Source organism: Brienomyrus brachyistius, chromosome 9 (genome assembly GCF_023856365.1).
Source record: "Brienomyrus brachyistius isolate T26 chromosome 9, BBRACH_0.4, whole genome shotgun sequence".
NCBI classification, from domain to species: domain Eukaryota; kingdom Metazoa; phylum Chordata; class Actinopteri; order Osteoglossiformes; family Mormyridae; genus Brienomyrus; species Brienomyrus brachyistius.
The window spans coordinates 19,341,277-19,366,425 of record NC_064541.1 but is presented as its reverse complement, the minus strand read 5'-3'; the positions used below and the strand labels follow the sequence as shown (position 1 = coordinate 19,366,425).

General features: G+C 42.6%; 1 protein-coding gene across 2 annotated transcripts in view; it reads left to right on the top strand.

Annotated features, from left to right (window-relative positions):
* The window catches only part of LOC125749456 (inactive phospholipase C-like protein 2), a 33,519-nt gene extending 22,245 nt beyond the window's left edge, over positions 1 to 11,274 (top strand). For both annotated transcript variants that reach the window (XM_049026729.1, XM_049026730.1), the window contains exons 4-7: positions 816 to 1,019; positions 3,238 to 3,313; positions 9,061 to 9,170; positions 10,601 to 11,274. In XM_049026729.1, coding sequence (XP_048882686.1) covers positions 816 to 1,019; positions 3,238 to 3,313; positions 9,061 to 9,170; positions 10,601 to 10,807 — 597 coding nt within the window. In that variant the 3' untranslated portion in view covers positions 10,808 to 11,274. The remainder of the gene's footprint in view (positions 1 to 815; positions 1,020 to 3,237; positions 3,314 to 9,060; positions 9,171 to 10,600) is intronic.
* Positions 11,275 to 25,149: the final 13,875 nt, after the last annotated feature.

Below are 25,149 nucleotides of genomic sequence, written 5' to 3'. Positions count from 1 at the left end.
AATTCATAAATGATGTTTTATTGGCCTGGAAGATGCACAGAAATACATCAAGTATTTAATTTAATTAAGTACTTAATGAAAAAGCCCAGTAATTCACCTTGGCCCAGCGGTCAATGTTACTCTAAGGTTACTGTCCTTATGCTTTAGTTTGTCGTATAATATTATTCATAAACAAAGCTGAGTAATGTGAATGATGATTAATGAATTCAGCAGTAGTACGCACACTTTACGGAAAGTCTACGAACACAGTGTTCTTTGTGCAGACAGGAAGGACAGCCCAATAAATACGAAGAACGGTAATCATCTTGGAAATAGCTTTGTCTTTCGGCGTAATGCACTATTGCCAGGAAACCCTTGTTAGAATGTGCTCCTCGCAAGCCAGCCCGAAAGCTACAACACATCAGACATTAAGATTACAGACAGACAGTAAACAACATTAACAGCTTGGCTGAAGCCTGTTCCTGAAGCTTATTGAATGTGATATAATGTGCAAATGTTGAAAATCAGCACTTAAAATTTAAATCGTTCTCGACATCTGCGCGCTGCTGACCGAGAAGTAGATACCGCTACCTGAGAATTACTCTTCTTTGCATGTTAGCATTGATGGAATTAAACTTTGCAAGGTGCAGCCAGTTTAATGATTAATGTGATATTATTGGAATATACCCCTGAAAACTGTTTTCTGGATGAGTATGCTTGGTTACTGGTGTTTTAGCTGTGAACCAGGTAATAGCACAATATAATAACAAGTTATGATAGAAAAACTGCAACAGAATTTCCTCACCTGGCCTCTTGCTCCCCTTGTCTCTGTCTAGAATGCCATCGTGTCCTTCAAGGAGCTGTGTGGACTGTCTGCGGTGGCCAACTTCATGCAGTGCATCCTTGCCCTTTCGTCCCTCTTCACGGGGGCGGACAAAAGCCCTCTCTTTCTGTTCAGCCTGGCGGACCAGTACCCCGCCATGGAGCCCCAGGGAACGCTGCCTGAAGTGATGAGGAAGGTGCTGGCCACTTACGAAGCTGTAAGCTCCTGGGCTTTTTTTTTCTCAAAAAGCCACATCAAAATTTCAGCTTCATTTAGGCCGGTGGCTCGCGAAGGCTTTATAAAGCCCACGGTCTTAAAACTGTGACCTGTTATGGTTTTGCTCCTTGTAACATAAGTTGCATTATAGAAAGATGGTACTTTCAGAGCCAAGGGAAGCTCATTGCATTGTACTCATCAAGATGATAGACGCCCAAAATTCAAAAGATTTTAATATTTAAGAAAATTGTTATCGTGGTACCAGACCTTTAATTTTGTATGTCTGTCTGCCATTTTAAGTACTCTGTCAGATTTATGTCTGGGGGAACTTTGAGTGCTCTGGACAGGAGGATTATGAAGAGAAGATTTCGCCTCAGTGCTCTTTGTGCCGAATGCGTGGGGTGTGAGTCAGGCGAGGCGTCATCGTGTAGCTGGATATTGTCTCCATGCGGCTGGATTAGACTGCAGATTTGGTTCATTAGCAGAGCATGTGGGTCTGAGGGTACAGCTGCTCCTTTATTACATCAGCATGGAACTCACTCTTATTCATGTAATGTTTTCATAATGTGCCTCTACCTGGGCTAATGACATACACCCACACTCACTGCAAATTAGTCCTGGAAGAACAGGCATGCTAGCTGACCACCTTATGCATCTTAATGGGTGCTGTAGTCATAGCCTCTGGGCTTTTCGGAGGGTAACGCGCCGTGCATTTGCCTGCGCTGGAAAGGCGTCATTATCATTCAAGCCTGACGTTTGTACGAAGCAGGCATGATCCCGACACACTTTTGGTTTGTCGTGCTGTGATCGTTCAGCGGAGTGCAGTGGAGGCAGCGCATGTGCAGTGGAGTGTCTGAATTACAGCCTGAGGGAAGCCGTCCATTTAAGCTTCTGTTTCAGCTCACGGTGGCTGCTGCTTTAATGAAAGCTCTCCCACCAGCTGCCCGCCTCCCACCAGCTGCCCGCCTCCCTCCAGCTGCCCGCCTCCCGCCGGCAGACGTCCATGTGGCAGACAGTTTTTCTTTACCGGCACCTCGGCATCTCCTGCCTTCGCTATCAGTGCCCCCAAAGCCCCCAAACTGATCTGCGAGATGCAGCTCCAGAACTTGCTTGGCCTGCTGCACCCCCCTTTTTTCAGCCTCTGCTCAGCTCTGTAAACCACCAAGTTTAGACATCAGGAGTCGAGGCTGAACGGTGGGCGGCTGGATGGCCCCAGAGAACGGAAAGCAGGAACTGCGCTCATATCCTGGCTAACAGGCTTTTTTTTATTTAGCGCTTGTACCGCAACATTTGTTATTCTCAGCCCGGTGTTGTTTTTCGGTTATGGGGTCACATAAGAAGCCAAGTATTCTTAGAACTGCTGACCTTCGTTTTGCAGTGAGACAGTGTTCTGATGACCGGAAATTCGATGAACTTTCCCTAGCATGATCTTTCAGGTGTTATGTGGCTCCTAAAGAATTTATTTGTAAGCAATAAGTGTATAAACAAGGCATCTTCTTAAGACTTTATAGTAATCTTGATTCCATTCTGTGTAATAAGAGTTTTGTTACTTTAGATCATATATTGTCCATAAATTTAGTGAATGTATTTCACTTTATATGCATGACGGACTAATGCACATCGGAATATTCTAGTTCGAACGGGAACCGGAATATGAATTGTTTTTCAGAATGAACAGAAAAAGTGGCCTGAGTACGAATTATCCAGTATTTTTGTACATTCAAAAGTTTGTAAAGAATATACAGGGAGGTTTTGAAGAAGCCCACCAGGACCCATCAGCAGGGGGCGCCAGCAGCAAATTCTCAATCAGCATTATAGTATTTATAGCTACTGCTATAAATAAAGTCTGTGCCTGAATATTTTTGCTAGAGGTTTCCAAGGGAGGGTCGTGGCGGCCTCTGACCCCCCCTTTGTCTCTCCCTTGTCCTTCATGATACTCTGCCGCTTCAAAGCTATTGTAAGCACTTCTGCTTTACCCTCTTTTTCTGTGCTCTACAGGAGCCGTCGAATACCCCTGTATACTCATTGTTGTGGAATCAGGATTAATATTAAGACGTCTTGGTATCTAACGCCCTTGACATGTACATGGGGACTTACAACGCTTTCCAAATGTCGAGAGCCAAAAGTTACGGTGAACCTGCAGTGGAGACCCGTGTCAGACAGAAAAACCAACCGCAGTCAAGGTTTTGTTTCTTAAACTTTTTCCCCCTGTTTTGTAGATGATACAGACAAGCAGGACTGTTATTGAGAAGTCAGATGCTGTGTGTGAGAAGATCCTACAGACGCAAACCAAAGGTGAGAGACGTTTTTTTCCGGACAGAGATCTGAAGTGATGCTTCTTACAGAACCACGAGATCTACCACGGCACTTATACAGTGTGTCACGAATGATCACCAGCTTTGGAAGGAAATAGTTAAGATTGACAAGACAACCTGTAAATGCTGGATAACGCTCCGTTCTATCTCTTTTGGTTTGAGGTTCTTTGGTTTCATTTGAGTGCCATGGAGTGATTTGGGCTTAGCTATGGTCAGTGGGCATCAAACTGGGCATCAAACTGGGCATCAAACTGGGCATCAAACAAAGTCAGAGATCAAGTTCCCAGAAAATGCTACTTTTGTTATTGATTTACTGTAAAACACAGTTTCTTGGTGATGCGAGTTGACATATCAACAAGGAAGCACACAGACATGCGTATATAAATCAAATATTGTAAATCATTTTTTTAATTCTATATTTTATCATGAATGGAGGGTCACATTTATTTGCGTTACAGTGCAACCTCCTGTATTTCTTTATTACTTCCATAAATATCTGTAACATGATAAAGGTCTGCTTTTTAGCTTTTAATAAACCGTTACTAATCATTTGGCAATATATTAGTAGAAAAAACACTAACAGTCAAATTTAGAACATATTATATGTAAGATATTTAATCTAGTCTGGCAAATTTTTACTTAAGAGCTCATAAATCACCTTTGTAAATACCAGGCGTAAGATAAAACTGTAATATATTTCTGAATTTGTTTGTGAATGAATCCACATATTACTATATTATCAAATGATGAGTAACCATTTATTAACAATTGAGGAGCAGACCTTAAACTAAAGAGCTACATAAATATCTATTCCACTGCTAAAGGAGGGATTTATGGCAAATCAAAACTTGATAACTAATATGTCGTCTAATATGGAAAACAAAAATTACTCAGGCTCAAGCTAATTGAGGTACACTTTCTGAGGGAGGGTGACAGGAATGTAATATGCATTTAACTGGGGCAAAAAGACTGATCCTGGAAGATCATGAGTGGAGAGAGTTAAACTATTTTTGCTCCCTGAAAATTAAACTCTTGACTTGAAAGGCTAAGAAAATCATCCCTTTTTAACACATTCTGAAATTGTCTTAGCTGTATACGGTAACATGATTACACAGGGCACGCCATCGTTTCTTACCCTGAAATCTAGAGATACTTAGCGCGTCACATTCATAATGCATGCGCTGAATGGGGAATGAAGTGGTTATTTGCATAGATCTGTATGACGAGCAGATACGGGTGCGAGAGAATTTCGAAATTGCAGTGGAGAAGGAAGACTGGAAAACGACAGAGGGGTGGCGTTGATTATGAACCAGATTTTCATGAAATGCTAATGACTGGTCGTAATTAAGGCTTAGTGTTTGAGACAATGGCTCAGCGGTGGCACAAGTGATACATTCTGATACATATGGCTGAGATGTGATAGCACTGTGTTCATGATATAATGCAATGCAATTCAGTATTTTCAGTGAAGGAGGCACACGATTCCTATAAGACTTGTTAACTTTTCTGATATGTGTCTATATATATGAGCCAAAATATACTAACATCAGCAAACACTTGCAAAATTCCGACCATGTGACTCCATGATAAAATTGCTGTCTAATGCTTCTCAGAGCCTTATATCACTTTGTCGTTCTCTGTTTGCAGTGAGACCTCGCAGATGTTTGTATGATACTTGCACCTTCAGATCTATGTCCTATTCAGATCTACTGTATGCTGTCCCATAGTCACCGTGAGAATTTTTTATGAATCGTGTTTGTTCCAGCCATGTCTGAGATCTTTCGTCAAAATCCCTCAACATCCATCCATCCATCCATCCATCCATCCATCCATCCATCCATCCATTTTCCAAACTGCTTATCCTACTGGGTCGCGGGGGGTCCGGAGCCTATCCCGGAAGCAATGGGCACGAGGCAGGGAACAACCCAGGATGGGGGGCCAGCCCATCGCAGGGCTCACTCACACACCATTCACTCACACACGCACACCTACGGGCAATTTAGCAAGTCCAATTAGCCTCAGCATGTTTTTGGACTGTGGGGGGAAACTGGAGTACCCGGAGGAAACCCTACGACGACATGGGGAGAACATGCAAACTCCACACACATGTGGCCCAGGCGGAGACTCGAACCCAGGTCCCAGAGGTGTAAGGCAACAGTGCTAACCACTGCACCACCATGTCGCCCATCCCTCAACATGCAAGTATGATATAAAATCCTGATAGTCCATATAGGAATAGATGAAGAATGCTTGTTAAACTTCACACAAGATGCATGTGAGCAGTTCGAACCAAAAGATTCTTCAGTTGGAACGTTCAGCACATTTCTGGAGATCCTGGACCATTATAGCACCAAAAACATGTGAAGCTTCCTTAATAACTTAATTACTTACTTTAAATACAAATTAAATATTGGGGAGTAAACTTCCCTGCCCTGAACCCTTCACCTACAGTATGGTTATCGGTCTGTGCTGCTCCATATTCTTTGAGTTTAACATTTTCTACATACTATTACACTATTAACCAGTCAGTTATAACAGAGTAGCTGCCCACATGCTAATCAATTTGCACCGAAATTGCTTTAGAATTACTAATCAGAGAGAGAGAAAAAAATCTGATTATTGGTAAGTCCATGCGTTCTTTTTTCCAACCACTTATCCAGTACAGGGTTGCTGAGAATTCACAATAAGCAAACTCCCAAATAGTCATTATTTTTTAGTCTGGTCTTTGTTGGATACTAAATGGTTGTAGATTAAGATCAATCCATTGTGCATAGTTACTAATGCATTGCAGGATCTCAGCTCGCCTGGAGACCATGACAAGATTACTATACCTGCCTACCATGCATTTCTCTTCTAGACAACTGCACAACAAATGTGGGATACAGTTCATGATAACAGATTAATGTAAAATTACTATGAAAAACAGAATAAACTCCCCATAATTCAATGTGCATCAGGCATTTTCTTGCTGTGTTGAAAAGGTTTAATTTGATTGCAGATTGTTGCATTATATTAGGTAGCTCAGCAAATTAGGGTGGAAATGGTTCTTTATTTGTAAAAAATACACATTTTAGCAATTTATCACAATGCCACAAAAGCCTTCATACCTTTTTGGAAGAATTTAAACCGAATGTAATTGAACACAATGTAAAACATTATGTATAGCATAACTTTGTACAAACACAAGGCTTTTGTCACCTTTAAAACTCCAGTCATATGAAACTCCCCCAATTTTCTCATACTATGCCCCATTTACCTGAACGTTGCCAGAATGCCATGCATTTATGTGTAACTTTATAATCAATTTCCCTGGGTGCCAAAAGCCCCCCCCCCCCCCCCCGCCTTTTTCACCATTCACTGTTATATTGTCATTATTGCCAAACTATGTCTTGATACCATGTCATTCCTTTTCCTCTCCTAAAATTGCTTCTGTCATTTTCACCGCTGTCACATGGGCAAAATCTTAGCACTAATAGTTTGTTTGAAGCCATAATATCCCCAGACTTGTGTACCTCAGCACTTCTTATACATTCAACACGATTTTTATAATGTATGTGTTAAGCAGGGAGGGACAAGAAAACTGGGTCTCAAGTGGTGAAAATGATGCAAGTCTAAACATCTTGGAAGTAATTTCCTAACTGTCCCGACCTCATCGGCTGTAGGTCATGTCCGTAAGATTAGGCCGGTACTAATCACTGCACTTACAGCATTAAATTCTATTCTGAAATGAGTCACCTTCAGCATAACATGGGAGCTAATTCATTACAGATAACCGCTTGCTGATACTGGAACACTATTATACCAGAGACAGAAGAGTCGAAAATCCCCTAATCCTAATTACACTTGGTGGCCAGTTTGCGAGACGCACCTGATGGTTAATACAGACGGTGCCTTCAGACAGCGAATGGGAAGGCAGAGTGCAGAGGTCTGCTTACTGTTGGGACAAGCATTCCGACGGCTAAGACGCCACATCAAAGGGATGTTGACCCTAGTTGGATTGTTGATGTGGTATGTGGAGGTTCCAGCGTCGCAGGTACAGCTTCCCTCCTGGGATTTTCACGCACTACAGTATCCAGAGTTTACAGAGAGCGGTGCGAAGGACAAAGCACATCCAGTCGGAGGCATTGCTGTGGTCATAAACACCTGTCTGATAAAGATCAGTTTTTTTTGTTTCTTGTTATGCTGATCGCTTCTATTCAAACGGCTGATCTCCTCCTCCACAGGGACCGGACCTTAAACTGAATGCCTGATTCCCGTCCTTATAACAGGAGTAATCTTCTGTAACGATGACCATGGCAAAGTAGCATATTATATGTGCCAGCCCTACTATTTACAAACACCTGGGTCATTTGTTTGAAGTGTTGAAGTGCAGAAGAAGGAACGTATGGTAATTCGTGTCCCAGTCTGAGGGGGACTCACTGTTATGGGATTGTGGCCGGAATACACTGTTATGGGATTGTGGCCGGAATACACTGTTATGGGATTGTGGCCGGAATACACAGTGCATTTCTACTGTGTAGGTGGGGCTGCCTGCCTTTTAGGACCATGTGTTTGGCTCCAAGGAAGATTGCAAAGAACCCAGCAGGGCCTCATGCTGTATGGAACAATGAAACGCATTTCTCAAACAGTTCCTTCCTGGAAGGATGCTGCTCTGCACCGTCCCTGACTAACTGCTAGCTCTCCATCTGTTTGTCCTCCACTTTCCGCTATGTGTTAAAGGAAGGATTTACACTGTGCTGTTTACACTTTCTGCTTTAGCCTCGCACTATTTTTACGAGCGATTCATGTGAGTTTAGTCAGGTTTAATTATCTGTTTATCGATCTGCCCATTTATCCTTCCACAGATCTGTTGTTTCTTTTTGTTCCTCCTACCTGCCATGGGTTGTTAATTCATATTTGGGGGGATGTTTTCGGTTTGGTATCCAGGCAGTGCTCAGCTGTGTTTGAATGGCGTGTGTCACGCACACCGTGAGGACCTCTCTTCAATCACATAGGTGTTGCTATGTTTACAACATCACACTGCAATTTGCATTTATTTAATCAGCAGATATTGTTCTCAGAGTTGGCCGATAGGTCAAAGGAAGGAGGCAGACTTGTCCTCCTTAGCCGGCTAGCGAAGGGTGTTCTAGCAATTTAAATTTCTATTTCAAGTCATTTCCTTTTCCGTTTTGTGCAGAATGTATCATGCCTCTAGCCAGGGACTGGTAAAAAAATCCCAGTTAATCTATAGTTATTGAGGCCAAACGTATGCAAGTTGACTCCATGGCATCTGGTTATAGCAGCATTTGCTATGTGCAGCTGCACTGCAACTATGAGGTCATAATTAAAGAAAAAAAATTGTTACATTGTTACATTTAATATCATCGCTAAAATATATAGTTTCATAAGTAATGTTATGTTGCAAAATAAAAGTCACATTTTAACAAGCAACATTCTTAACCAAATATGTTTATGATGCAAGTTAAATTCCGCTTCAAAGTCTTCTTCAAATACAAATTTTTGATGCTGTTTTCCTCAGTCTATTTTACTGTCCAGTAGGTCTCAGTTATAACACAGTACCTTGACAGAAATGGTCTTTATTGACTATTCTCCTTATAGATAATAGATAGAATCATCACACACTGGTAACATAGACCATTTATCATCCCTGGTCTGGAGAAAGCCTTAACTGCTGTCAATGGAAGCTCCTGTATGGTGACTCAGACAGTCCGATATTCTTTCTTGAAGCGATGGAGTTTCATGAGAAGCTGTCCAGCTTGGCGGTTAAGGAGGGCCTCAAAGGAAGGAAACTGCACAAGGCCGTGGAGAACTTCACCTGGAACATCACCATCTTGAAGGTGAGGAAGTCTTGCTGGCAGTGAAAAAATGCTTGGGGGGGGGGCAGTGCACCATCCATACATTAAACTGTATTGTTACAACTGCGGGGCGGCATGGTGGTGCAGTGGTTAGCACTGTTGCCTCACACCTCTGGGACCCGGGTTCGAGTCTCCGCCTGGGTTACATGTGTGCGGAGTTTGCATGTTCTCCCCATGTCGTCGTGGGGTTTCCTCCGGGTACTCCGGTTTCCCCCCACAGTCCAAAAAAAACGTGCTGAGGCTAATTGGAGTCGCTAAATTGCCCATAGGTGTGCATGTGTGAGTGAATGGTGTGTGAGTGTGCCCTGCGATGGGCTGGCCCCCCATCCTGGGTTGTTCCCTGCCTCGTGCCCATTGCTTCCGGGATAGGCTCCGGACCCCCCGCGACCCAGTAGGATAAGCGGTTTGGAAAATGGATGGATGGATGGATGTTACAACTGCATCTACAGTATGTATATGAATTTATTTGAATTCAAATCCTGTTTAATTCTATGTCCTTAAATTCAAATTCAAATAGCAATTCTGCAGTTTTCAACCGCAGTTCAAATTCAGTTCCAATTAATGGGATTGTAACAAAATATCCAGGCCATTTCCGGTTCAGTTCTGAATGGTGTTCAGATGTACAGTACCTACAGTATGTGGGTGGCTCTCTCAGGAACATCTTGGTTAAAACGCACCGGTAGTGAAAACGCTCTGGCTAAGGGCGTCTGCCAAATCCTGTAAATGTAAATGTAAATGTAAAACGCGGACCGTAATTGACACACTAAACGCTCAGGCATGTGTGTTTCCCTCTTGTATACGGCCTGGTCTCATGGGGTGAATTTGACTCAACTGGTTTATGTCTGACTAACAAGGCTGATGTGGCTGAGGAGATGCCTGCTTGCTGGACACCATAGAGACCTGAGAACGGAAGACACAAGATTTGTTTGCTGCCAACGTGATATAAGTGTACACACGTGAACTGCACTGTCTATGAGACTTTTTTTTGTAGCATAACATACAATTTCTCCTTACATGACAAGATGGTTTACTGTAGCAGTGTAGAAAACGGCACGTCTGTCATATGATTAAAAAGAATAGCACTGGATGACAGGCCTCTGCCTGAACTGGAATTTGTATTAATGAGCTCATTTCTTGCTTCTCTGCTGCTCCAGTAACACCTCGTATTTGGTGAAAAAAGTTGGTTACTTGGTGGAAGGAAAGGCCAGCCTTGTGCCCAGTGTTTTATGGCTTGCTGTGGGGGGGGGGGTCACCACAACCGAATTCAAAAAGACAGCTGCATAATTTCCCTACTTTATCCATTAGCAAATTATGCATTATGTTGTTACAGAGGCAAACTAGGTGGGTCATAATTTGCCAGGGATCGACCGCACGGCACTGCCCCCTAACTATAAACCTTCCTTTCCGTCCAGGGCCAGGCAGATCTTCTCAGGCACGCCAAAAGTGAGGTTATGGAGAACCTGAAGCAGATCCACTGTGCTGCACTGAGCAGTAACCTGTGCGAGCGGAGTGCAGGGGGCAGAGCTGGGGGGGGGGCTGGGATCAGGCCCCATCGCAGCCTGGAGGGACTTTCTCAGAGGACGGCTACTCCAGAAGAGCCAACAGATGAAGAGACCTGAGGGGGGGGGGGGTCTGACGATTCTATTCCCCACAGCCCCAAGGCAGCCTGCAGAACTGCTGGCGAGTGGCCCACTGTTCAGTTCCGGGTGGCTGTGGTCCACCAGAAGGCTGAGTGACATTGGACTTTGACCCGAATGTAAAATGCCAAGGAAACGAGATGGAAACAGGAAACCCTCTTATGGTGAATCACATCCGGGGTTTAACCCCCAGCCTTGTTTGCAGACTCCCTGTCATCTTGACCAGGATGGTCGGTTAGAATATGGATGAATGGATGGATGGACGGATGGATGTGTAATCTTATGGAATTATCATTAATTGTTGTATTGGTCTATAGATGTTACGCAGTGCTTACCCTGTGCTGTGATTTTATCTATCCTGTCTCTTCCTACTGGCATGTGAAATTTGCTCCATGTGCTTAATTTTGTTGCATCTCACACAGGTTATGGCGATCTGTGGGGGGGGGGGGGGGGGGGTAATATTCTCCAAAATTTCCCTTTGGATTCCGCCTCAGCCTCTTTTTATGCATCACAGCGGAGACTGTGAATCTTTACCCACGGCATCTACAGAGTGCAGGAATTGCTCTGTATTGTTAAATATAGTAGCTACTCCATATGAAGAACAGTTTCTGAACAATTCCATGCATTATTGTTATCTGGTGAAGCAGAGGTCCCCTGTCTTAGGTAAATGCAGGCCCAGACTGGTCATTGGGAGCACTGGGGGGTTTCCTGGCTGGCCGTTGGGAGCACTGGGGGGTTTCCTGGCTGGCCGTTGGGAGCACTGGGGGGTTTCCTGGCTGGCCGTTGGGAGCACTGGGGGGTTTCCTGGCTGGCCGTTGGGAGCACTGGGGGGTTTCCTGGCTGGCCGTTGGGAGCAGAGCTTTAGATCGTCAAAGATCATCAAATCAGATAGTCAAAGATACTAGATGTTTTAGTGCAAAATGCGAATCAGTTTTTACGTTCCTGCCCCATGCCTCTCAGTTCCTGGTAGGTGGATAAAGCACCATGTGTAGTTTAGTTAAAAAGCTATTTAATGAGTGTTAATTTACTTTATCTATTGACCTCAGCTGTGTAACATTATTCGTTTTTTTTTTGGGTGCCATACATAATGGGATTCTGCTGTATTGGAAAATAAAAATCTGTGTCCCGTTTTTATCCAGTGTTATTTTCAGGAATCCTGGCCTCCCCACTGCAACCAGCCTCCCAGTCCAGCACTGGCGCAGTGTCTGGTACACGCTGCTTCTCCAGCACTGTTCAGACCTCTAACAATTTCTTTAGTTGAGAAAATACTTAATGTTTAACTGAGCACCTGACGAGTTGTTCGGTAGAATGTGAGCAGACTGGTTCACCATGATCAGAGTGAGAGGAAACCGAGTTAATGGGCGCAGTGAAGGTGACTATTCCTAGGGGGGTGAAACCTGATAGGAGAAGAATGAGTGACAGCTGGCTGAGTTTCACTTTCTGTGCTACTTCTGTTAAGCTTTTTGCTGGTGAGCTGCCTTTCCTCGTCTGAGTGCAACGCTCGGCTAAACCGCCCCCGTGCCGTCATCACCGATCCAGGCCTTTGAGGTTTGCGGAGGGAAATGAATGGACCACTCATTAGCCTCATGCAAGACCTGTGATTATTTATTACAAAAACGAACCATTTATACTACAGATAAGGAGACAATAGGCATTTCCTGTTTTATTCTAGAACAATTCTTGTATTCGGTGAACATCTAAATTCCAATATGAAAAAGATAAATATGCACAAACATCATTTATTGTGTTTATTATTTATAAAATGCCCTGTGTGCTATTCAATATAGAGAAACATGTATTTTTTTTTTTTTTTTTTTAAAATTATATGTCAAATATCTGCATACCTAAATGTAAAGTGTAAAGATGTCTGTCATATTTGTGATTGTATTTGAATAGTAATACATTTGAGTACTTCATTTATGATCATATTTGAATAGTAATACATTTGAGTACTTCATTTATGATCATATTTGAATAGTAATATATTTGAGTACTTCATTTATGATCATATTTGAATAGTAATACATTTGAGTACTTCATTTATGATCATATTTGAATAGTAATACATTTGAGTACTTCATATATGATCATATTTGAATAGTAATATATTTGAGTACTTCATTTATGATCATATTTGAATAGTAATACATTTGAGTACTTCATTTATGATCATATTTGAATAGTAATACATTTGAGTACTTCATTTATGATCATATTTGAATAGTAATATATTTGAGTACTTAATTCTTGCGAATGACCTTCCAATTTGGGCAAGCAGCCAATCTACAGAACGTCCTTGGTTGTTCCCTGCCTAGTGCTCATAGCTTCTAGGATAGACTCCGGACCCCCCGCGACCCAGAAGGATAAGCGGTTTGGAAAATGGATGGATATTAATAAGAGCTGCACTGGCTTAGCGCCCCATCCTGGGTTGTTCCCTGCCTTGCACTCGCAGCCTCCAGGATAGGCACTGGACCCCTCGTGACACCGAATAGGATAGGTGGTTACAGAAAATGGATGGATGGATGGATGGATGGGTATTAGTGAGGGTATATTATAAAAAATACTGTAATCTTCTTTTGCAGATGCTCTCTGACCCCAAACAAAGACCTCGAGTTTTATTGTCAATTAATTATTATACCACTAATAAGGCAGGATCAGAGGTGGATAGATCAGGTCCAGAAAGTACGAGTCCAGACCAGGATTTTGTTTAAACCAACCAGCTGAGTGACTGCAGCTCTTCATACTGACTGATCGAAGCAAAATCTTGGTCTGAATTTTAGGTTCTGAACCTGAACTATCCACCTTTGAGCAGGATGCAGCAGAGAAGATGAAAGCAAGTGAAGTTGAAATAAAATGGTTTAGGTTCATGTCCCTATTGAATATTACATCACTGAAGACAGAGCACAAAAGAAGCACCTGAAATTAAATGTTTACAGTTAAATTCCAGAACCAAAGAACAGAACTGTGTCATTTTTGCAAGGAAGCAGCACATTATTTCCATGAGGCATTTGGCCAACGCGTTGTGACAGTACATTCAGTTAGATGTGCGGCGAAGAGGATTCAGGGAACGGCTCTGAGCAGATGCCATTCCAGTGGTCTGTCACTTCGCTCCAGCTGTCCTGCTGTTCCGCTATCGGACGTGTCCACTGTACACAAGCCCGCCAGGAAACTGGCCCTTGAAAAACCTGTCTCTCTTAAACTGAGTTAGTCCAGTTCTCTCCACAGCTTTATTGCAGGAATCAGCACTTCAGAGGTGTGTGGTACAGTGGCATGGAAGCGGTTCCCAGTCAGGTTAACTGGAAAATTCTGCACTCAATCAAAGAAGAAGCCATGTGTTATTGAGGTCAAAGGTCACATGGACTGGGATTAAAAATCAACCCTCGATTTTGAGCTCCCTGGTGGGGTTTCCGTGATGGTTTTTTGCTGAGTGATAGATTTTGCCAGCAGGACCCACTGGATGGTCAGCCCATCGCTGGGGTCCTGTGATTGTCCTCCGACTACAGCTGATGAAAGCTGAAGCAGGGTTACAGCAGCAGATAATCCCATATTGTTTGATTTCCTGTTTATCTTTATCAGTCTCAATTCCAATTTCAACTACTGAAAATTGACATGCTTCAGGAATTACCTCAGGCCCTGAGAATTGGTGTCAAATCCAATAGATTAAGGTGCACATTCCTGCTACAGGAGACCTACCACCCTACAGAGCTTATGCTGCCTTCAGGTCTCACTCGGAAGATCTAGGGAAATCGTAATTATGACATGAAGAGTGTCCAAGTGGGAAGTCGGAGTAAAATGGAGGCGATGAGAGAGCTACTTTTTGTTTTGCCGTATTTTTCGTTGCTCCAATGGCAAAATGCATTTGTAGCGTTAATTTTTCGTAACCCTTTGCTCAAACAGCAGGTAGCTGGCCGGCTTCATTTCAAATACTGATACAAAAACTGATCAATGTTTTTCCTGGTAGACCATTTAACAATCTCCTCATCATTCATAGTTCTGCAATGACATGCTACATAAAATTTACTCGTTTGCCTTTCACGGTGGAGCTACCCATGGCCTCTGCCATGATTGTTGTAATGACACGCCCCCCCCCCCAGTGTGGGAACGGGGGCTTAAAGAATATCCCACTGGTAAATACAAATTCATATTGGCGTTCATGTGCTCTCATCGCGTGTTTACAATTACACACTTGATACAAATAACCAGGTATGTTAAGGTATCTGACTCAAATTCTGCGATGCTGCTGATGAGGTTTAGGGCTGCGACTAAACACTGCAGAGGCAGGAACGAGGTGCCCTGCAATAGATGCTTTGCAGCTGTAAAGAACATGACTTGTAACTGTTTTTAGATTTGATGCAAAATAAAGTCATACGAACATAAGAAATTTACAAACGAGAGGAGGCCATTCGGCCCATCAAGCTCGTTTGGGGAGAACTTACCTAATAGCTCAGAGTTGTTAAAATCTTATCTAGCTCTGATTTAAAGGAAATCCTATGTCACCTAAACTCCCTCTGAGGTGTTAATGGCTGGATAACTTTTTCAGTTGGATCTAATGTGCTTTTCCACACGCCAAGCTGTAACACAAATAACTCCAAATAACCTGCTGCTTGATCACGCCACCACATTTTCTAAGTATGACAGTGGGATCGTATTTGAGACTTTAGCTTCAAGGTCAGATAAACACACTGAGCTGCTTGATTTTAATAGTTAGTGTTTCTCTCCCATCTGTGATAGCTACTCACATACCTCTAGCGAGACCATACTGCCCTCTTCGGTCCAGAATGACTGATTGTCAGTATGATGGAGAAACACTGGCAGGATGGAGTACTAAATCAAGCAAATGTGTCTCTAAATCCAAATGCACTTGCATTACCAGAGGGGACATTGAACTACTATACCAGCAGCTCTATGAAGTACAGCATTCCTCAAGTATAAATTATATCAGTGCCTAAATGTACCATAGCAAGCAGAAAAGCAAGCAGAATAGGTCTGACACATACAGTAACCATACTATGTGAGAACCTTTCCAGACAGAATCAAAAAGGACACTTATACTTAGTTTCTGTTATTAAGAGTGGAATGGGTGCAAGTACATATCTCATGGACAGCAAACTGTTTGTGATACAGGAGAACAAAGTAAATGCTGGAAAACAACAGAGGAGAGGAGCAAAGGATTGGGGTGAAGAAAACATCTGCAGGTCTGAGGGTGACCCACTGCCCTGGATCCACTGGGCATGCTAACCTGCTAACATTATGTATGACGTAATCATGGTTTTATAAATGTGATTAGTGCACTGTGCTCCGGGTCCCAGCCCATGTCGCAGCAGCACAATATCCCTGTGAAATGTTCATACCCAGCACACGTATGTAACGAAGACAGGCGCTCAGAGCAGTGTTTGAATTGTCAGAGGTCTTGGGGGCCCCCTGGTGGCCAGTCTGACCATGGCGTGAAAATATTCTTGTTGACAGGGCTGAGGTGCCGCTGAATCGAGTAAGATGGTGATTTTACGGGGGTCCCCAAGGCTTATATTTTCTCTGTTATGGGGCGTCCCTCAGCTCTTAGGGGGGGGGGGGGGGGTCCTGGGCCACCCAGATCCCCCTTGGTTTTAACAATGGCTCAGAGTAACACAACAGCTGATGGAACAAGAATCTTTCATCTGCTAAGAAATGCTATTAGTGGCTGTGCTCAGTCTGTACATCAGTGGGTTGAGCTGTTGCAGTTTGATCACCATGTTCTCCGTCTTCGGTAAGACGCAGGCCACAATCCCCACTGAGCTCTCTGTTAATTCTACATTCTGCCCGATTTACTTGAACAGCAGCTGCGAGCAGAATTTTCACACATGCTTTTTCTTTTTAACGTCGGCATCCCATTTGCAGGCCTCACAGTCTGACGATCTGAGGGGGGGGCCTCCATCGGTGTGACTGATATCTCGCTGACCTCAGAGGGCACATGAGCCCCATTGTTTTTCCAGTGGGGTTTTAATAAACACAAGGTTTGATCATTAATAATTTATTAATAATAAGGTTTAATAATAATAGTAATAAATCTACTGTTACTATGTAGCAAATTCAAACCCATTTTCCATCTGATATTTAATGCATTGGCATATATTGTTATGTACCGTTACAAATTGTTACCGGAATCATACAAAAACAGCATAAAAGTTAATTATACTTTTGCTGTTTCCATAAGGGAACTGAGTCCACATGTGAGCTCAGCTGGACTAAATAGGATCAATGAAAAGTCATCAAGGCACATGAGCAGTATGAATAAGTCATGACTCTAATAAGCCCACTTACTATTGAGCGGGAGAAAGCTTCCGAATGTCAAACTGCTCCATATTTTACCAACTTGAGCACCCGGTGAGTTAAATATGACCACACAGGCTCATCTTTATATATATATATATATATATATATATATATATATATATATATATATATATATATATATATAAATAAAAAATTCCCCACTCGCCCTCCTGTGGGCGGTCTTTGTCCTTCAAGCTCGGGTCCTCTACCAGAGGCCTGGGAGCTTGAGGGTCCTGCGCAGTATCTTAGCTGTTCCTAGGATTGCGCTCTTCTGGACAGAGATCTCAGATGTCATTCCTGGAATCTGTTGGAGCCACTCTCCCAGTTTGGGCGTTACTGCCCCGAGTGTTCCAATTACCACTGGGACCACTGTTACCTTCACCTTCCACATCTTTTCTAGCTCTTCTCTCAGCCCTTGGTATTTCTCGAGCTTCTCATGTTCCTTCTTCCTGATGTTACCATCGCTTGGGATTGCTACGTCTATCACTACGGCCTTCTTCCTCTGCTTGTCCACCACTACTATGTCCGGTTGGTTAGCCATTACCAGTTTGTCAGTCTGTATCTGGAAGTCCCACAGGATCTTAGCCTTATCATTCTCAGCCACCTTTGGAGGTGTCTCCCATCTTGACCCTGGGACTTCCAGCCCATACTCCCCGCAGATGTTCCTATATATATATTATGTGCTTATTCTATGATTTACAAAATGAATTTAGTGTAGAATGGATGCATCAATGGAACAGAAGGACATTCAGAGATTCTCTTTGTAATCTTATGGCATCAGTGTCATAGACATTTCTTGGCTAAACTCGAGGAAATAATTTACCAGTGTCCATGCAGCAGGAACCGTAGCTCTTCATGAAGCTCTTCATGTAGCTCTTCTTCATGTAGCTCTTCTTCATGTAGCTCTTCATGGCGTTTCTGCAGTTTTCTCCAAGGCCTCATATTGCTCTCAGATTCATCAGTGTCCAAATGAGGCAGACAGCTGGCCTCCCACGTTGAACTTCCCCATTAGAAAATTAATCACTGTTTCTCCGTTAATTACCTGAGACAAAACAGGAGTTGACTGAGAAGCCGCGCTGATGAGCACTTAACATGAAAATGTCACAAGCTTGTAATTACAGTATACTGAGGAAATCTCTAATAGCTCCTTCGCAGCAACGTAATGTTGATAATAACAGGCATCGGGAATGATAAAGGGAAAGGAGGTGATGAAGTGACATTGGATGTGTGGATATGGAAAGGGAGTGAGAGAGAGAGAGAGAAAGAGAAAGGGAGGGAGGAGACAGGATGCTAACGATTCTCCACGGGGCTATCGTGGTTCCTAAGAGTACTGAGCTTGACAGCATATCTGTATATTTTTCTTCATAAAGGTAGGCAGCATCTGTTAAACAGCGGAATAAGTAAAAAGTGATTGTCAGGATCAGTCCTGGCATTATCTGTCAATTCCCTGTTTGGCCAGCTGGTGTCACATGCCATCCGGTTCTGTGTTTACCTAGGTTCCCTTGGTTTAGCACCCTAGTGTGTTTCCCTGCTCCCTGGATTTCCCTGTGGCTGAATGGGCTGATCATGCAGCTAAGACCTGTCCCTCCTTACTCATGTTGGCCATTTCTTGTTTCGATTACATTTTTTGTTTATATTTCTTTAGTTTACATTTCTGAGTTCTCAGTGAGGATCCTTGTTTGTTCCTAGGTTCTCCCTGCATTTATCGAGTTTGCTGTAATGTTTTATAACCCTTGCTCCTAGTCTTTGAATCTGTAGTGATTGTTGTTTAACCTCAGCTATTACTTGTACTCCTAGTCCTTAGTGTCTTAGTTGCTTTAGTAATATCACACACCTGTCCCTTGTTGAAGCCCTCATTATTTGTGCATTTAAGTGCCTGCCTTCCTAAGTTCTTCAGTTGGTCACTGTGTTTGTTCCTGTTTGCTGTGTTTGTCTGCTCCCTGCTTGGTTCCTGAATGTCTTTCTTGCCTGTGTTTTCCCCAGATTTGTTTATTGTTAGTTTTCCCTTGTGGTAGTTGTTGCCTATTTGGTTCTAGTTTTCTCTAGATGCCATGGTTTGACCAGTGGTTCCGTTGGTTCCTACAATCCATCATCCTGCTCCGTAACACCGAGGTGTTCAAGCTCAGGGTAAAATGTGTGGTGTGGCTCATAAAGGAACCACAAGAAACCTACAGTACCAGTAAAAAGTCTGGACACACCTGCTTTAAATGCATTTGTCTCTTAGCTGTTATTCACCTCATAGTAAAAGGTCTGAAAGCAATGAAAAATACAATTAAAATTTTACAATGACCAAAAGATTTGTTCAACATCTCAAGGTTTTCCAGCCTCCAGATGTAGCCACTTGAAACGCTTCTCCAACAGTCCCGAAGGAGTTTCCACAAGTTCTGGCCATAAGAGCCTTGCTCTTCGATCCAGCTCCTCCCAAGTTCTGTAGAGTTTAGGTTGGGGACTGTTGGGGATCTTGTACATAAGACAATACGGTACTTGAATAACCCTGAGCGTAGTTATCTTGTTGAAAAACAAATGATTTTTAGATTTGAAAGAGGACATTTGAATACAATCTATACAGATGCTATGGGTTTTAGAGTATTTGTCCCATAAAGGAAGACAATGTTCTTCCACAACAAAGAATGACCAGGCAGTGTGAATACATGACCATGTGATGGTAATATGAATACACACTTATACTGCCTGCCATGAATAAAAGCCCTGATGATCCGCGTTTACTTTCAACATTCATGAGATACATCACATTAGAACACATTTTGAAGATTTTAGATGCGTTTTTAAGAGCAGGGCTGAAAGACTATATTTGAATGAATTTTCTCTATTAAAAGTTATTTTGCTCAGTAGTTAAATGACTGAAAATCCAGTGGAAAATTCTTATTTTCCCAACCATGAAGTCAATAATCAGTAAAAATTGGCGCAAAAGTTACGAAATTTAAGAATATTAATTAGAAATTACATCTATTTAGTAAATTATTGTGATATTAGCTACCATTGGCTGTTTTGTGAAACAATTTTGAATATAATTCAACAAAATTAAACCAATCAAGGAATTTAAAATATGCCCCCCTCTATGCGCCATATTTAAAAATATATCTTTACTTCTTTACAAACATACAAAAAAAAAAACTGCCATGCATATTTTAACGCCATTATAACTACTGGCAGCAAAGTGAAGTTTATACATTTATAAAGTGCCGTTCAAAGCGAACTGAGTCTGAAACGCTCGGGGCTCCCTGTATATAAACATTACGGCTAAAAGGGATCAATAGAAAGTCATTACTAAACATGAACAACAGAGGGGCATGAATGAATCATGAGTCTAATAAATCTACTTTTCACTGTGACCGAAGGGGAAAGACGCTCTACTCCAGAAAGCAATCGTATTTATTTCTCAGATTGAAAAGGTGCACCTCAATGAAACTGAATAAGGTCACAATTGTACGTGTCTAAATGCTCTCCGACTTCTCGTCTCATCAGTCATTAGATATAAATGGATTTTTACGACGTTCTCTGGGATGTTTTTGATATTTTCTGCAAGACTCCAATTTGTTTTCAAAATCATCCGAGCAATGATAAAAATGATTTTAAAAATCAGCACAACAAAGTTTCTGTCAATTTGGAGAAATAAAGAAAATCTCTGATGAATTTAAAGGAAAAAAGTCTGTAAGTCTAATCTTTTTAGCGCACTACATTAACCAGGTTCCTTACGGAACACCTTTTTGCGGCGTCATGAGTGCGTTATTTGTTGTGTGTTGCCATCTTGCGGCCATCTCTTAGTATTGCAAGTAAGTATAAAACAAGCCGGGAAAACACAGTCATTTTCCCACTTGCTCGTCATGTGTATCCTACACATGCATTTCAGCATGAGAAATGACGACGAATAAGAAAATCATTGACAATCAAATACGTATTAAGAAGACCCCAGTGAAACCAAGGGAAGTATGTTTGAAACCACAGCTGCATTATAACAGGAAGCGGATACATTCACTTTTAACACATCAGCTAATTTTCTGTCTGTATCTGGATAGAGACTCATTGTAGCGTCTTCTTCTACATATCAGGCTGAAAGGTACAGACATTGACCCAAGTCACACTTTTAAAGTAAACAGATTAATAACCAGCTTCACCTTATATATGAATGTATTGTTTTTTTTTTTTTAAAAAAAAAAAAACACAATTACTTCATAGCACATTTTTTCAAAATGAAGGGCAAAGAAAATAAAACATAATCATAATATAACTGAAAGGAGAAAATTACAGTAGGATATTGGCATTCATGAAACTATGTTTCATCCATCCATTCATCCATCCATCCATCCATCCATCTTCTAACTGCTTTTCCTGGTCAGGGCTGCAGAGATGTGTGTATAAGCTGTGAATAAAACATTATTTGGTTTGTTACCCTGCTTTTCGGGGTAAATGCATCTAATGAACACTGAATATGTGCTTAACCGCTGCATTTCAACGGTAGACATGCTTGCCCTTCCAGTTATCAAATGTTATTTGAAATTTCAACATCCAGTCCTGCCTTTCAGGCATATGAAGTAGAGAGCAAACCAGCGATGCTGCTCTATCATTTCAGATTTAACTGCTGAACTGCTGAGTTTTTTGGTGTCCGCTAGATGGCAGGTGGAGCCTGTAGGAGACGTTATGTGATTCCAGCTTAATCTCGTCTAATTATGCCTTTGTCTATGGGGACCTGCCTTTGAGAGTCGCCTTAAGGACTCAAACACCTGTCAGTCCACCGAATGCACAATAAACAGCGACTTCCCAGAATTCCCTGCAAAGTGGAACACCGTGCACATTCTGAGGACAAATACTTTATAGATCTGAATCCATAACTCTTCATCTGCAGCAAAATACTCAAGTCTAAAGCTTGTCAGTTATCTTTACTTCTGTCCCCTGGTTTCTGCTCGGTCACCCTCACAGCCGCATTTCCCTTGACGGTCTCTGCACTAAGCGACGCACTAATGTTCCTTCACGGCCTCCAAAAGCTAAATGCAGAAGAATGCTAAGGAATATACATCCCTGGTCTGCTCAAAAGCCCCACGTTCAACATACAGGCTTACAAACTGAGCACAAAATGCCCCGTCGGTTTGCTATCGTGTGTGGAAGGATTCCTCGTCATTTGTCTAGCAGTAGCATAATAGAATCGGTGCCCAAAGTACATTAAAATGGAAGACAGCGTTGAGGTGACTCCAGCTCCTAATTAAAAACAGATGTGTCCATTTAATATTCTTAATACTGCAAGGGAGAGAGACAATCACAGCAGAAACATCTATTTTGCTTCATTAAATTGAGAGGCTCGATCACGATGACGAGGAATATAATGAATTAAGACGGGCATGTTTACAGGGATGTTTAAATAGTATTTGCCAAAAGGAAAGGAACAAAACGTGTTGTATTTCTAGTCAATAACCCTCTATCCCATGGTAAATGAAACCACATTATGAATGACATGCACTGCTAATACTAGCATTTCTGCCAAAACGCAGGAGAGAATTCTAATGTAGAATATCATTATATAAACCGCAGATGATGCTAGGATGAGTAACTATAAATGTATAGATATGCATATTTGACAAATATGCTGTATCCCCTTTACACTGTAATGAATAAGTGGGCTGGAAGATGGATGGATGGATGGATATTCGTGGTGAATTCAGAAAGCACACTTACAGTACAAATAACATGAATTTCTAGGAAGGTTTATTAAGAGAGTTAATGTAGAGTTAAATAAATTCCAGATCGGGGATCACACATTCATTTATGCAGGCCTGTGAAATGGTACATAATTGTCCATAATCCCCATGGAGCCCATTTGCCGACCTGCTGGTTAAATCTCGCTTTAGTTAAGGTTTCTCATGCCCTTTGCTTCAGTTCCTGGATCTGAGCAGATTTGATTTAGGTCGATTTCCCCAGAAAGGCTCCAAGAAAGATGAAGAAAGACGGAATGAACGTGGACGCCAACTCGGGGCTTCACTCTGTTTGTGTACTCGGGCTTGACGTATATTATCTTTAGATGGGTCGTAATGCACAAGACAGATATGGTATAATTTTGGTCACCTTAAATGCATAAAAAGCAAGAAAAAGAAGAAACGTAACCTTAAGAAATCTTAAAGCAGGGAGCTGGTAAATCTCGTTATGTTATTCTCTTCATTATCACATTTGAGGTGTGAACATTATCACCAACTGACATACCACAGAAACCCTGCCTCTTTATGTCAAAGGACATGAATCACCGACATGGACACACCTCAGCGGCCTGCAAAGAGCGTCTGTGTCAGTGTTCCTGCTCACGCTGACGTTACACAGCCAGTACGGCAGCAGCTTACTTGCATTATGCTTCTACAATCTCTTGGCTAGAGTCTACCTTACAAAATCAGCGTGTTTATCAATTCAACAGAAAATAAAAAGTGTGATAGTCCAAGAGAAAGGTGCTAGTCCAAAGGGATATTGTGAAGCCTTGATTAGGGAAGAAACAACTGATATTAGCATAACCACTGATACTACAGCTACTCAAATAATATAGCTGCTAGTACCATGGTAACAGCAGTAATAGTAAAAGCTGCTGAAAATTGTTACTCATTATGGATATTACTAGATAGAGAGACGGGGAAGGAGCATGTGCTGATTACAGCACCCACCTGAGGGATGATAACCTGAGTGTGGTGGATGATATCCCAGCACCACACCAGTCCACAGGCAACAAGAGCGCCAAACCTGCCCTATAAGTCGGGGAACCTCCTTACAGGGTGGGGTGTAGATTCATGTCATACCCAGGATGAAGTAACTGCAGGTTAAGGGTCCAACGGAGTAGGATCACTCCAGGCATTCATGGGATTCAAACCAACAACCCTCCAATTGTTGCACCTCAGAGTCACCACTCCACCCCCTTCCTAGACACTCACAAATTATTGGTAGTATTACCTATTATGTTCTTTATTTGGTTGGTTCTTATGTGTTTTTTTAATTATTATTATAGAGAAAGTTACAAAAGCTTCAGACTTTATTCTTATTTTCATACTGGCATCTTATCATACATATAACCGTAAAGGAGGGATGCTTAACACAGCCGGGCTAATTGGTGCTAGATTGAACAGTTGTGTTAGTAACAAACAAGACTCAGAGGACTGGGGGGGCGGGGGGGGGGGGGGGGCAGGGGTGAGGTCCCATGGAGTGTCGCACTGTACATGTGGGGTAACTGTCGGGAGGGCAGGGGGTGGGGGAGCAGCGTGATGCGGCAGTGTGACACCCCAAGGGTGGCTGTCATCCTCCTGCCAGGCGCCGCGTCATCAGCAGGTCACCGACAGGGGGATTCCCATTAGTGATGTCGTTCCCCTGGACCTGCAGGTGACAGGCGACAGGTGGCCTACGGAGGCTAATACCAGCACTAATAATATGCAGCGGGTCCAGCTAATGCCTGCGATGGGAGAGGCAGCCACGCGTCAGGGAGCCTCTACGCCGGGTCCCTGGTGGGCGCAGGCGGGCGGACACTCGTCAATGAAGGCAGTAATTAGGAGTCAGGAAAAACACTCGTCACCAGAGGAGCACAGAGGGACAAACAAGGACACCGAGGCGTTAGGAAGAATAATAATTATCATTAATGAAAACAATCAGCCTTGTGCTGACTATTCTATTAGAAGCCCCTAACACTGACCAGGAGGCACCGCTGCACTGACTCAGTGATAAACAAAGGACTTCTGTTCGGACACAAGCCCTCCGCTAGGAGGAGTGCAGATGACCCTGGGCTGAAACAGACTGGAAAAACACCATGAACTACAGCCAGGGGCATCGTTATTGACTTTGGGCCCTATGAAAGCAGATCATATTTTGGCGCCCAACCCGACCAACCCAAACATATTCCAAATTTTTTAGGAATTGTTGTAACTCCCCCCTACCCCTGTTTATAGCTGCTGCAGCTTCCATCCTGAACTGGAACTCGACAAAGGCAGGACAAAGGAACCATATATGTGACCCATCATCACGAAATGAGTCTTAAGTCG